The 14999-nt window shown below is 40.0% G+C and overlaps 1 protein-coding gene across 1 annotated transcript in view; it reads right to left on the bottom strand.

The window, feature by feature from the left end:
* Window positions 1–658: 658 nt before the first annotated feature.
* The window catches only part of slc38a4 (solute carrier family 38 member 4), a 30505-nt gene continuing 16164 nt past the window's right edge, over window positions 659–14999 (bottom strand). Inside the window, exons 13-16 of the mRNA XM_050036816.1 lie at window positions 14538–14662; window positions 5642–5786; window positions 5015–5112; window positions 659–4781 (exon numbers count right to left, since the gene is read on the bottom strand). Coding sequence (XP_049892773.1) covers window positions 4677–4781; window positions 5015–5112; window positions 5642–5786; window positions 14538–14662 — 473 coding nt within the window. The 3' untranslated portion in view covers window positions 659–4676. The remainder of the gene's footprint in view (window positions 4782–5014; window positions 5113–5641; window positions 5787–14537; window positions 14663–14999) is intronic.

Here is a 14999-nt window from a genome sequence, read left to right as displayed (position 1 = left end):
TTCATCATTTAAATTGGAGGACTTGAAATGTCTCCATACTTAAGACTTTAAATTTATTTTGTTTAAAAAAAAAAAAACCTGAACATTAGGAAAACCTGAAATCAGAAATTTGGCAAAATAAAATTTTCTCTTCTGATTTCTTTTGGAATACTGATTTATTTATATTTGATGCATTTGTTCTTTGTTCATACTCTTCATTTATCAACTTTATTCTAAAAAATTAAATTGCTTTAAAACATTTTCAAGGCTTTCTGCATCCTCCTTATATATTGTCCTGGTTTGTCTTGGAGCCCAGATGATGAATCTGGAAAGAAAGAGGTTACCTAACCTCTTGATTTGACCGTCTGGGAACATTACAACCTGGTGTTACATGTCAGCAGTAGATGCTACCTAGACAGGAACAGGAGAATCTGTTTTATTTCTAGAGGCCTCATTTCATCTGATCATTATGCCAGAAATATGACTTTGGCTGTTACATCCTGAGACGCCAGTCTGGACAGAGATGTTATGTAAGCCCAGTGTGTGTATATAGAAAGTCATACACACATTTAAAATGGGACTTAGGTAATAGTGCAGCAATGTCATTGGTGCATTTCTATTGGTTATCTAAGTTTCTTTTAAAGTGCAACCTTTTCAAAATAAAGGCAGATGGAGAAAATTCTTTGTTTCACATTTTTATTGTTCATCATAATGAAACAGCATCACTGATACAAAAAAAACATCCCCTTTGTTTGGGTAAAATTACAAATCTGAATGTTCGGCCTGATCCACAGGAAGCAGAGACACTGTGAACAGCAGAAACATTGAGCCAGTGCTTCTCCGCGGCTAGAGGTCCATAGAAAAATAAGGCAGGTTCTGTACAACTCCTTTCTAAACACTGTCAAAATTAGCTGGGGACTTGTCTGCTTTTACATATCCACGAGACGACTTCTCATCTAGGCCTGCACAATATACAACAGCATTGTACAACTTGGCTCAATCATGCAAAAGAAGTGAAGAGATATGAAGTTGTCCAAAAAGTGAGAAGAAATATTAATCCAGCCCAAATACCTGAGATACTAAAGGGGGTAGAGGTGTGGTGTTGGGAGCATTCTATTAAAAACCTGCCGCCTTTCGCCCTTTGTGAAATTTGCCATTCAAAAAGACGAAAGCCAACCTGAGGAAGAGACGAAGCTGTAGACTGGCAGAGTAGCCACTGACGGCAGGAGGCTAATGAAGTTACAACCAAACATTCGTGAAGAAATTAAGAGCGGGTGAGCCAGATTTTCAACAGAGAACAATCCATTATTGAACATTCATAGCGGGTACTGAAGGGGCTGCATAGACCCTACAGTCATGAAGCTAGCTGACTTTATCAGGCCATGGAAAGCTTCAGTTCAAGTAATGTCATGGAAATAAAACCTCACCAGAGGTGGGTATGAAAAGGTTTTCTTTATGACAGCAGGGATCTACATTATAAGCCACAGTAAGGTATAAACTACAACTGTGTACGATTGTCCTGGTAGAGGTTCAAGAACTGGCAAACATGGAAGGTTCTTGTGCGTTTTGTTATCCTGTGGTAGAGGTGTACAGCTACATGTTAGCTTAGGTATATCGCTACACGTTAGCATATGTGCTATGCCATGTGATAAATGGCAGAAGAGCCTTGAGCTCTTCTTACAAATTATTAAGATGTTCTGTCCTGTAAGAACCTTCCTGTAGTGTGGTCACGAAATACTTCGGATGATCTTTTCTTGCTTCTGTTAAGTGTTACAGCACTGTTTTCTGAAAAGCACATTCAACATCAATACTGCTTACTTCTGGCTTTAATTTCAACCCAGTGTTGGTCAGCAGAAGCCAATTAGCTAGAAACTTGTTGCCTCGTTTCTGAGACTTCTGGGAAAACCGTGTTATAAAGTAGGCCATTGATTAATTCATCCTGATATGATGAGTTAACATTAAAACATGAAAATGGATATATAGAGAGCAAATTTTCTACAAATATACAAGCTTGAAATAAAGGAAAAAAAACCTACTGTCATACAGCAAGAGAAAAAAAAAAAGATCTAATACACGATATAATATTTATATATATATATACTAAAACAAACACTGAATTGCAGAAGTCTTGTAAGGCAGAATCCCCCAACAACCCAGTCACAGACAATGTGTGTCAGTGTACCATAAAATAAAGATTATTTACAGAGCATATACAATTGTCCAAAAAGACCATGTTGTAATCCAAAAACATGCACATAATACACTATTTCATTTGAAATATCAATTTGTTTCATGTACATAGATCCGCAAAGGATCTATAAATGTTGTCCACTTTGGCTGGATGTGTTCGTGACACGTAACAGCTTCGGAGAAGAGGTGAAATGAGGTTTGGGTGTTGTTGTCAATGATTCTACCAAAGGCACCGGTATAAGCCAATTATAACATGTACAATCCAAAGGCACCATTTCAAAGAATATTCCTGTCAGGAGTTTAATCGGATTATTGACTGAGTGTGTAACTACAGAGCGAAACTATGTTACTACCTGATAATCAATCCACTGAGATTAATAAATGAACTATCTTGTCAATCAAGCAGATGAAGTGACCCAAACACACTAGTACAGTAAAACTAAACATATTTTTTGGTGAACTTTGACCGTTTATAGGCAGAATTTTTAGGATTTTAGTTAAATACATGATTGAGCTTGGTTAACAGTCTTAGACTTTTTAAATGGGTCACATTCTCTGCAAGTTAATGTATCAATATTTACGCTAGCTCCTACGTTACAGCAAGTGTCATGATGTGTGTGATACTGTTTATCATCCAGCTTCTCCCAAATCTCTACTCTTAAAAGGAAAACTTTGAATTTTTAAAAAAAAATAAAACCTATTTGCTGCTGGCGAGACCACTTTCATGTCTGTATGCTAAAGATGAAGCTAGCATCAGGAGACTGTTAGCTAAACTTAGCACAGAGAAGCAGCTAGCCTTGCTCAGTTCAAAGTTAAAATCCACTAACTAGCAACTATAAATCTTTTCAGTTGAAACATTATATCTCTTAAGTTGACTTTGTATGAAAACCAAAATGTAAAAACGTCAAGTTGTGGTTCTATGAGGATTTAGCTGGCAGTTTTCCTTTATCTTTAGTCTTTATGCCAGGCTAATAGCCTGCTGGCTGTTACGTTAGCTTCATATTTAGCATTAAGATGGCAAGGAAGTGAATAAGAACGTTTTCCAAAATGTCAAACTTCTTTTAAGCTGAATAGCAAATAATCAAGTTGAAAAATATAATTAAGGCCATTCCGAAATTACCTTTTGAGGAAAATGTGGGTTTTCTAACAGTGTTGGTGAGAATAATTTGGCACAAGTTGAAAATATTTAATGACAACCTTAATATCTTAAATTTCTAAACTCATTTTAAAATGGATTATTTCATGTTTGGCTCTTTTGGTTGAATTGTTTTTCCTTGCGCAGTTGCAACTGCATATTTTAAACTGTTTTTCATACACATTTTTGTCAATTATCTATAAAAATAACAACAAATGGTTTTAAATACACCTAGCTGTCCAGTCGCTATTCAAAGAGCCTAATAAATTACTCCAGCAGGTGTATGTAGCCTACTGCATGTTGGAAATAATCACTTAGCTTCATACAACCTAAATGGTATGAAGCAAAGTGTGATATTTTGTACAACACTCTTTTTTTTCAGTAGACACACTTAGTTATGTAAAATGATACCTTGCATGTTCAGATCCCTCTGTGACAGTAATACTGAAAGCACCTTCTTGCTTCGTGTACACAGCCAGGATAAAAACAGCCGGCAAGGAAGACCCTTAAGAGTGTGCATGAACCTGATTGACTTAAAAACTTTATGTGCATGTAGACTTTGGCGAGGCTTCTGATTGTTACCATGTAGCTGAGCAGCATCTTTCCTGAATAAAAGTTCTACATGGTTGAAATAAATTTTTGATGAACCGCTGTTTTGAGACGAGTCGACTGCCTGGTTAATTTCAGGAATTTTTCATGGATAGTCGCTTGAAAATACAGGTGTAGATGTGTTTTACTATGTCTACATGTGTGTATGTGTGTGTGTGTGTTAGCTCTATACACAAAGTCAAAAGTAATGCTAGAAGTGCTCCTTGTTTCATAGAGGACGACACACTCCCCCTCCAAATGTCTCCTTCAAGTGCACAGAGGACTGAGGGACTTGCATCGTCTTTCCAGCCCTGCAAATCGCAGTTCACATATCTGCTGCAGGCGAGGGCTGCGCAGTATGTTCCGTCTCTTCATAGCTGGAAATAATAAGGAAGATGACGATGATTTCAGGCTGTCTTGGTGGCACATTTAACCAGAGTCTGTTTTCCCCTCTCCAAGTTTTGATTCTCTTGTGTCACATCCAGAGCAAAAAAAGAAAGAAAGAAAGAAAGAAATCAAACAAAAAAATCCCCTCCATTGATATTCTCTGGGGGGGGGGAACTGAAGATGTCTGAACCAGGTGCAGCACATTATGCCCGTATGCTGAGGTTATCTGATTGATATTTGTGATTTCATTGAGGGAAGGGAACCGTAGATGAACCCTGCTCCCAAATGTTGGACCAGCAGAGACAAACCAGAAGAGACATGGTGGGATGGGGTGGGGGGTGGTTGTAGAGGTGGTTCGCTGCACTCGTAAATGTGAATCTGAGGATGGAAGAGGGGCTTAGTGACCACTGCTGGAGCCCGGGGGGTTGTGGACCCAGTCGAGGACGATGAGTGACAAGCTGCCAATCATGAAGATGATTCCCACGACTAGGAAGATGAACGCCTGAAGAGAGACAGACGTAAAGAAACACAGAGGAGGGATTAGATGTAGTTAAATGTGTGGTGATGCACAGTGGGGGTCTGTTGGAATTTCTAACAAGTCACGTTTTGAAAATGTTATCTGCTCCTTGGGGGATAGAGTGAGAAAAATGATACAGTGAGAAAGACGTTAATAGAGTGAGCCTGTGTGTGTGTGTGTGTGTGTGTGTGTGTGTGTGTGTGTTTCTGCACACTTACCCCGATCTTCTGTGGGGAGCGGAATGGGAGAGATTTTACCAAGCGGAGGTAAAAGGCAGCAGGTAGGATAAAGATGAGCATAGTGGCCGCAGAGGACCCTGTGATAAAAACCAGGAAGATTAATTCAGCAGTTTTCAGACAGTTGCAATATTTTAGCTATAGATAAGATACAACTTTTTTATGTGTATATTTTATGTGTACAAGCAAAAAATATATGTAAAACCCTGCCATCACCAATTCTAAATTAATAATTTGAAAGAATGCAGCTTAATGTCAGGGAGACTTGTGTACTTTTCAGTGTTTGTGTGTGTTGGCAGCAAGAACGTGAGTGTTTAGATCCGGAGGTCACAAACAGCTCACGCGACTGCACAGCTGACTCGACCCGACACCTTAAGCTTCTGTTCTTCCAGCGTCTTTACTCAATAAAACAACCCCTGATCTGAAGGTGCTAATCAGGCCTCGACTGCCTGACGCCCTGTTTTATTAACTCATACTTGTCCATGTTGTGGGTTTTTTGTGTTCCAAGTTTTTGTCTTTAAACCAAATCTTCCTCAAGAACATTTGAGGAAGCAGAACTGCTACACAGATGCTTTCCTGTGCGTCAGTGTGTCGGGAGGCAGGACTCACCAATGAAGCCGAAGATGTCCCTGATGGTGGGGACGAAGATGACCAGCATGTTGTTGAAGGCCAAGATGGAGGCGGCAATCAGCATGTGGCGAGTCCAGCTGAACTCTCGACCGCTGAACAGCAGCGTGGTGATGGAGGAGCGGATCTGGACAAAAAAAAACCCACCAAGTATTGACATTTAAGTCTTTGGTTTGATTATTGTTCATTAATATTAAAGTTGTTGTTAAAGTTCTCCATCAACTGAGCGATGACAGAGGAATGTGTAAGAATCACACAGCATTTTTTGTTAACTTTATCTGTATCAGTTTGGTTTACCCCAACTTTAAAAAAGTTAGGATGCTATGTATAACAAAATAAAAACAGAATAAAATGATTTGCTTATCTGTTTTTTTAACCTAAATCTAATTGAATACAGTAGAAGGACAAAACAAGAGTTATCTGAGATGGGCTGACTCAAAGTAAAAGTTAAAGAGAAAGAGTGTGCACATGTCAAATTGTTTATGGAAATCATGTACATCATGTTCTTCTGGCTTAAGAGAAAAAGGACCATCCATATTGTTAGCGGACGAGGGGGTGGGGTGTCTTTCTCAGGAAACTCGCTGCTTATTCCAGTAAGACATGAGACACATTCTGCACGTGTTACAACAGTGTAGCCTCAGAGTAAAAGAGTGTGGGTACTAGATTGTGCTCCCTGCAGTTCACACTTGTCTTCCATCGAAACTATGTCATGTTTAGCAACTGAAGTTGTATATGATGCAAGAATGTGAGAGGATTTCACTTTCAAAATTTCAACAGTTAGTGCCCTCAGTTCCCAAACACTCACTCAGTGTTGTTGGAAGAAAAGATGATGTGACAAAGTGATAAACACACACCTGTCCCAACTTTGTTGGAACACGTTGCAGGTATCAGAATAAGTGTATACTTTATATAAAAACAAACCAACAAAAAAAACCAATACCAATACAGTTGATCAGTTTAAACATCACATACCTTGTCTCTGTATTGTATTCAATTGACTTTAGGTTAAAGAAGATTTGTAATTCATTGCATTTGGTTTTTATTGAAGTGTTACACAGCATCCTTTTTGGAATCGGGGTTGTATTAGAATAAAAATTAAACTTCAGCACTAAATTCCCTGTACTCCTCACTGGAGTGTAACTAAACACATGTCACTGTTATTCTTCTACACCCTGTCTCTGACAACGAAACAAATCATTAACAACAGTCTGTATGTCTGCTGGCCTGTGCCTGCGGCTGATTCCCAAACTTGGCTACTGACCGAAGTGTGTCAAGTGCTACAAGAGGCTAGTGTGTGTACTTGTGAGACTGTGTGTGTGTGTGTGTGTGAGGGAAACAGTGAAAACCAGGAGATCCCAGCTAAGGCGCCTGGTGCTGCTGAGCCACAGGCAGCCTGTTCAAGCCTCCAGTGGGTGAAAGGTTGTAGATATCAGGTGAAACCTGAAGCACCATCAGCTCGCAGGCCCCAGAGGGAAAGGTTACAGGAGGCGGTGCTTACAGCACCCATTCAAAAAGGCAGGGGATTATCTCCCACAGCGTAATGGAAGCATGGCATTGCATCAGCCAGGAGTGAGATGAGGGCGGGCTCGCCTGCAGGGGGTGTGTCTTTACATGAAGCAACTATTGTCACTTGCAGTTGACTTTTTTTTGTCTGCCTGCCTAACTTCCTTCCTCTTTTACTTACTAGTCCCACATTAAGGCAGATGAGAGCCACCAGTTGCCATGACAACACATTTAATTACAGCTGTGGCAGACATTTGTATGTGGAGAATGAACTATGAGAAGCAAACAGAGTTTTAGGGCAGAGTATCTTCTTGATTTTGTTTACCTGAAAGAGACGAGGCATGTGCAATCCTTTCCATTTTTAAGAGCCACTGCTGGCAGAACACTACAAGCCTTCTTTGAATCCTTTCAAGTCTGACTTAAGCACAAGATTTATATCTCTAAGCATGGTACAGTGGGGGGAAAAAACACATTAAATGGATTTTCTTCACTGTCAGACTGAACCAAGTGACCTCCATCCTGCCTGTCTGAAGGCACCCGGACGGCGCCTGCGCTTCACTGCCCATTGCCAAGAAAGTGTCTCTACTTCTTGTGGGAGATATCGACAACAATTAAACCGCGTCCCTCCTAAAATTCTACTGCATGCCCCCTCCCCTGCCCCCCATCCCACCAGCTGTTGCATAATTAGGCAATCCAGGAAAACTAGAGCCTGGACGTGGTATTTCTCTCCAAGGCTCCAAACTATTCTGCACCTGACTGTTACTTGGCGCAAAGTCTTTAAAGTTCTCCCTGTGATATTTGCACACTTTGGGCTCCTTACTCTTTACCTGTCAGAGGCCTGCACACACATGTACACACTCAGAGTATGTGGACTGACTAGTTTTGAGCAGCCGGATAAATCCAGCCACATCTTGGTTCAACCAGTTAGCAACAAACCAGCGACTAAGATATAGGGCTGCAACTAACAGCTATTTCGATAACTGAATAAACAGTTGATTACTACTTCAGTTATTCAATTTGGATAAAAAGAAAAAAAAAAGCTATGTTATTATTTCCAGCATTTTATTGCAGAAAGCAAAACTTACTCCTCCTATTCCTTTACAATGCTTGTTACCACTTGCAGATAAAAGAAAACAAATGAAGTTACATCAAGAATAGAGATAAAGCCACTGCAATGAAAAAACAGAGATCAAATAAATACAAAAATGGGGATGCAGCCCTGTACTGAAGAGTAAAAGGAAAGTGTAACATTATATACTTGATCACATATCAATCAAGTTTCTGTTGTGAAGAAATAAAGGATTCACTTAACTTGACTGTCTTTGGTTAATGGCATGACAAATGTCAATAACTCCATAACATTACCTTATACTCCAGTGTCTCTCTGACCTAATTTCAACTAGACTTGAAGTGTTCCTGTTGTCTGTTTTGACAGACAAACACACAATTGCAGGTTAAGTTAAAAAAAATACAATAAAATAAACTAACTAACTGACGATATATATACATAATGTGGACAGAAATACCTTCTGTCTGTTTTCTCTCTGTATAGTGATGGATTAATATAGCTGGGTGTTACCTTCATGGGGCATTAGCTTTAAAAATAACAGGTGCTGAGTGTGAACTGAAACTACATGCAGCAGGAGAAAAGTCCCTTTTTCAAGAAAGAACATCAACAGGAAAGACACAAAGTTTTTGACTGAATCGTCACTGCATAATTACTTTAAACTAGGCAGCCAAACTCTGCAAAAACAAAGTTTCACAAACTGTACTTTACTACAAAACAGAAATAAATATGAGATACAGTCACATACAAGTTGGACCCTAAAACTGAGGCCATGAATGTAGACATGAGCTCTCTAGTGGTGACACTGACTCTCTGCAGCGTTTCATCCACACTCATGAGACAAAACCACACTGTTTCTGGATGAATCACACAGACTGTGCCCCTTTTCAAAAGTTTACCTACGAAACTTCACACTGTACTTTACTGCACTGTACAACTTTTGGATTCTCAGGTTGTGAAATATCTCAGGATGGTGATAATCTGCCTCCAGCATGACATGTTTTATTGTTTTTAGGCTTTTTAATTAATCAGAGGACCAAGCCAAGCTGTTTGTACATATGTAACAGAGCTGTAGAGCATGTGGACCAAATAATAAAAACTTGTTACAGAGTGAGAAATGGGAGACCCTTCATTAATGACTTCATTTGAATTCCAAATGAAGTCACAAATTTAAGCTAACGATGGACGTTTAAGCTAACGCAGAGATAGGACAAACACAGAATATAGTGTGTTGATAGCACACAAGCTAATTTTAATTAGCTAATTAACAAACTAAACTTTTGTTGTAGTGTTTTGCCGTTAATGTTATGTGTAAGGAAAGCAAAGATAGCTCCACTTTTTGTTTCATGTTTAGCAGGATAAGCTAATACTGCAAATTTTCAAGGCTAACAAACAAATGAACCCCTTTGTAAGTAGAGAAACAAACTGCTAACATATGGGGCTTAACAGACAAGTGCTCAAGCTAGCGCTACATAGGAAGGTCTAGATTAAGACTGAAATTTTATGGTAACACATAAAGGTGACAGTGTTGCTGTTTAATCAGCCCGTTTGCAGCCGTCTCCAATGGTTTCAGTCTCCAACTGGAGCCTGAGAACTGGGGCATGTTTGACTGCACATTAAGCCCTTTCATTATAGACTAGATCCTGGCAAAGCCCTGTGTGATCTGGCCTCTGTTAGCATCTATCCTTCACATGACTGCACACCCACACACATACACTTTCATGCCTCGACACATGTCTGAACGTACACTCCCACACACACGTTCTCTCCCCTCTCATATAGAACTTCCTGACTGGAGCCAAGGACAGTGGCAGACAAAGCTAACGTTAATCTCTAGCTGGAGGAAGGCAGCGTTTCCCCACAAAATGAAGGTCAGGAGGATTCAAGGCGAGATTCTCAAATGTCAGATGGAAACTTGGCAGAGTGACCATGCAACTGAGTAGTTCTTTTGATGTGATGCCTTACATGCATCCAAGTTCATCAATCTTTTGACCATGTAACAGCAACACCGTTTAATTTACTGCAAGAATAGTGATGGTTAGCTAATTAAACATTCGCAACTCTGCACAGATACACAATTTTAATCAGAAATGTACGCACAAATCAACTTTTCCCCCCACACAAACAGCCATTTCAAATGACAAAAAAATGACCAAAAAAGAGACAAAATAACCATACAAAGACACAAACCCTAAGATGATACTAGGGTCCTGCAAAGAGACACAAAATAACTACAAAAATTTGCAAAACAACCACAAAGAGACGCAAAATGACTACAAAGAAACACAAAAAGACCGAAAAAGAAACAAAACAAACACAACGAGACACAAAATGACTACAAAGAGACATAAAACAATGAAAGAAAGAGACACAAAAGGACCATGACCGCAAAGAGACAAAACATAATTTCAGAAATGGACCAACCATCCACAAATAGGCAAATACTACAAATAGATACAAAATGACCATTAATGAAACATAACAGCCACAAAGGGATGGAAAATGACCACAAGGTTATACAACGGACCAACAAAGAGACACAAAATATTTCCGAAAATAGACTTAACAACCACAAAGAGACTCAAAATGACTATAAAGGGACCAAAAAACCAACCAACCAAAAAAGTAAACAAACTAACAACAAAGACACACAAAAAGATCACATGGTTATGCTAAGGAACCGGAAAGGGACATATTAAAACTACAAAATAGGCAAAACAACCGCAAATAAACACAAAATGATGACAAAGAGACACACGAAAAGCCCAAAAAGACACAAAACCTCAAACAGATGCAAAACGACTACAAAGAGATGCAAAACTACATCAACGACAACACCAACAAAAAAAGGGAAAGTCATCACGACGTCTGTGTGTCTTGCTCCTGTGTATGAGAAGTGGTGGGTCCTTTTGTTTATCTATGCTCAGGGGCTGACTGTCTCATAAACCACCTATCAGAAACTAGAGTTCAAAACTGAACCTGACTAATGCTTTGACTCACACCCTTTGATGGAAATCCATGCAGGTAAACACAAGCCAAAAACCAGTTTTTAACTTGACATTTTTTACAAGCTTCATTGCTGATTCAAGGCCCACTGGCTCATAGCTTTCTGTTGGCTGCAGTGAGATCTGAACCCCTAACCCCTGGCTGCCTTTCTGCCTTTCTCTTTTCACTAAGCTACAATTCACCTCAGCTGCTTTGCGGCATCCCATTTCAGTCTTGTGTTTCTCAGTCCTTATCAAATTTTTATCTCCTCTGTTATCCCAGTCCACCTCCTTTGCTCTTCTCCGTTTCAAATACATTTCAAATGTATTCATTGACAGTAGCAAAGTCAGAGGATTGAGAAGCAGTTATCTCTGCTTCACTGTTGCATATAAAGCTTTCATGTTCTCACATGTGAATAATCAGATTGTGCCAAATCAGAAATGAATGAGGAAACCAGACACATGCATGTAATTGCATGTTTGCGGTTAACCAGACTGGTTAAGACTCATAATCTTAAAATAGAAAACTTTCATTGGTATTCTGATTTGAAATTTGGTTCACGGCACAGCCAAAGGAGTTATTAATTCTAAAGAAATCATACCATATTGCTGTGAAATTCTTAGAGGTGTGGTCCATTAGACATAAACCGTCCTATCTCTTGAGCACACTGTGAAATTATAACCGTCTACATACAGTGACAAATGAAATCTGGGCAATCCTGTACAATCTGATAGATTTCTCCTTAGACTGCACTGCAGCAACATTAAAGCAAAATCAAAGGGACACGTCTCTGCGCTATCTGACTCCCTTTCACATTTGGCACGACTCATCCTTGTGAATATTCCTTATATGGCATTAGATGGGATTCATGTATTCTTCCATGACCACCATCAAACAATCACTACATTGTTCCTCACTATCTTTGATGCAGATCCAGACGCAGATTTCCAACAATTCTATCTTTAACACAATTCATTTGGAGGATTGTGTGATTGTGCGGCCCTGGCAGTGGTTTGTCTTTCTGTCTCCCTCCTCTGCCAGTTCACCCCCCTGTCTCACTGACTCCGCCTCTTTATCTCCCTGAAGGTAGCAGTCAGGGTGAGGGTTTTTCCACTGTCCAGTCTGAGCCTGTAAAGTTCCACTGCAGAGAGAGGGGGATCCTCTCTCACATTCCCATACACAGAAATAACAGCAGTGTCTGCTGTGCGCGCGTGCGTGCGTGTATTAGTCAGAAGGATATGAGGGAGAATGGGAACACCCAGTGTGAGAAAGTACCAGATTAAAGGCCAAAATGTGACCAAATGTGATGTATCCTGAATGTGTGTGTACATACGAGGCGGTGTATTTATAATTGTAGATAAGTGTGTATGTTTATTTACTTTAAGTATGTATGAACGAGCGTGTGCTTGTGTGTGTGTCAAGCCATAATATGCAGTCATTGCTGCATCATTTTGTCAGCACTTTACTGACTGAATATCAACAAACTTGCTGCCCCCTGGTGGCTGCCCTCTGTACCTGCAGCCACTTCAGAAATGACTCACAAATTAACAGTTGCTTGTCTACATTAAACCAAATGTGTGTGTGTGTGTGTGTGTGCGTGTGTGTGTGTGTGTGTGTGTGTGTGCCTGGAAGCTAAAACGGGACAAGTAACTTCCTCTGGCCAGCAGTCGTTTTTGTTCCCCTCATGTCAGACAAGGGCCAAGTTAAAATTAACCCATGAACATATATGGATCGGGAAGGAAGAGGAGAGTGTCTACGTATGTGTGAATGAATGTGACTGAGATAATAAGTTTTGGTAGCTGGTAACCTTTTGATCCCAGCTTAAGAGCAAATGGGGCAACAGACACAAAAAGTAAGAGAGGCTTTACTGTTAAGATCCAGAAGTGTGTGTGCAGGCATGTGTGCCTGTGTGTTGGTGCAATTAAGAGGTGTGGCCGTTTACGACTTCAGCCTGTGTGCTCTGGGATTTGAGATGACGACAGAAGTCGATTGCCAAACCGAACAGCGTGTTCTGTCTTTCTTTTTTTGCCTAACTGCCAGGAAAGAAACAGCTGAATCCAGAAAATGACAGAAAAAAGACTGACTCTGCAGCAAACACAAAACACACTCTGTAAGCAGAATGACACAAAGTGGCAGCAATGTTCTACTGAATGAATAGATTTACAAGTAGCTGGCTGGCATCGGGTGGAAGGCGGTGGTCATGTATTTTAAATTACAAGGGCTGAGTGTGTTTGCTGACGTGAATCAAATTATATCAGTACCTAAACAGACTCCACTTAATGACACTATGAGGGGGGAGGAGACGGTATTACTGTAATGAACGTCACTGAAAAAGCCATAGAAATTAGCCCATAACATGATACTTTACGACTACTGCTATATGTGCACCCTGCTTGTCCTCAAAGAAGACTGGCTAAAACAAGATTTACTGCCTCACAGTTGCGTGCCGCCACAAACCAGTCAAGTTGCAGTTACAGTTTACAATCACGTCTGTGAAAACATGTATGCTTCACACAAACCTTCCCCTTGGCAGCACAAAAGATCTATACAATCAGCACAGTTTTAAGATAAGTGTCACTGTATCCAACCAAATGTCTCCCCTTCTTATGATATTACGTGACGGCCAGAAAGATGTTTTTGCAGAACATTATGATGTCACAGTGAAGCTGACCTTTGAGCTTTTGGATATAAAATGTCATCACTTCATCATCTCATTTTATGAAGATATTTGTTTAAAATGTTCTCATTATTAGCATATGAATTTTTAAATTATGGCCAAAAAACATGTTTTGAGAGGTTAGAGTGACCTTGACCTTTGACCACCAAATTCTGATCAGTTCATTCTTAAGTCCAAGTGGACGTTTGTGCCAAATTTGAGGAAATTCCCTCAAGGCATTCTTAAGATATTGTGTTTACGAGAATGGGACAGACGCAAGGTCACAGTGACCTTGACCTTTGACACCAAATTTTTATCAGTTCATTGTTGAGTACAAGTGGACATTTCTGCCAAAGTTGGAGAAACCCTCTAAAGTTCCTGAGATATTGCACTCACAAGAATGAGAGGGATGCAAGGTCACAGCAGTGACCTTGACGATTGACCACCAAAGTCATATCACTTCGTCCTTGACTCAAAGTACATGTTTGTGCCAATTTAAAAACATTCCCTCAGGGCCTTCTTATGATACTGTGTTCAAAATAATGGGATGGACAGATGGGCAACCTGAAAACATAATGCCACTGCCCACAGCTATTGCTGGCACAGAGGCATATAAACATTTTAGAGACAACAAGGGCAGACTGTGTGTTTGTGTATGAGGTACTCACAGGGAACAGGACGATGGGGACAGTCAGGGTGACGGCAGTGAGAACAGCCAAACGCACCAGCAGCAACATGGTGTCAAATTTATACACCTTGGTGAAGGTGTGGAGCAACTCTGCCTCCACATTGTCTGTGGTGGAGGACAAAGAAAGGATATAAGAATTGTAATAATTTGTGCACAAAAGATGCAAACTTTTAGAAGAGCAAAAAATACTAATGCCAATGTCAAATTTCCAGGATTTCGAAGGGACATCTGCAAGATTACTAGCCACCTCAACAGTGTTGGTATATTCCTGGGATTTCAAAGCTCTACTTCTGTTCCTGTCCAACTAAACTAGACTTCTATCTCTTATTCTTTTTGTCTAGAATTAAGGGGTGCCGTTTGTAAAGTGGCTCACGCTGAAAATAACATCAACATTTTGCCACATTTAGCTTCAAACAATGTTTAAAAAAGTGTTGTGAATTTT

Source organism: Epinephelus moara, chromosome 23 (assembly GCF_006386435.1).
Source record: "Epinephelus moara isolate mb chromosome 23, YSFRI_EMoa_1.0, whole genome shotgun sequence".
Classification (NCBI taxonomy): Eukaryota; Metazoa; Chordata; class Actinopteri; order Perciformes; family Serranidae; genus Epinephelus; species Epinephelus moara.
This window is presented reverse-complemented; position numbering and strand designations above follow the sequence as displayed.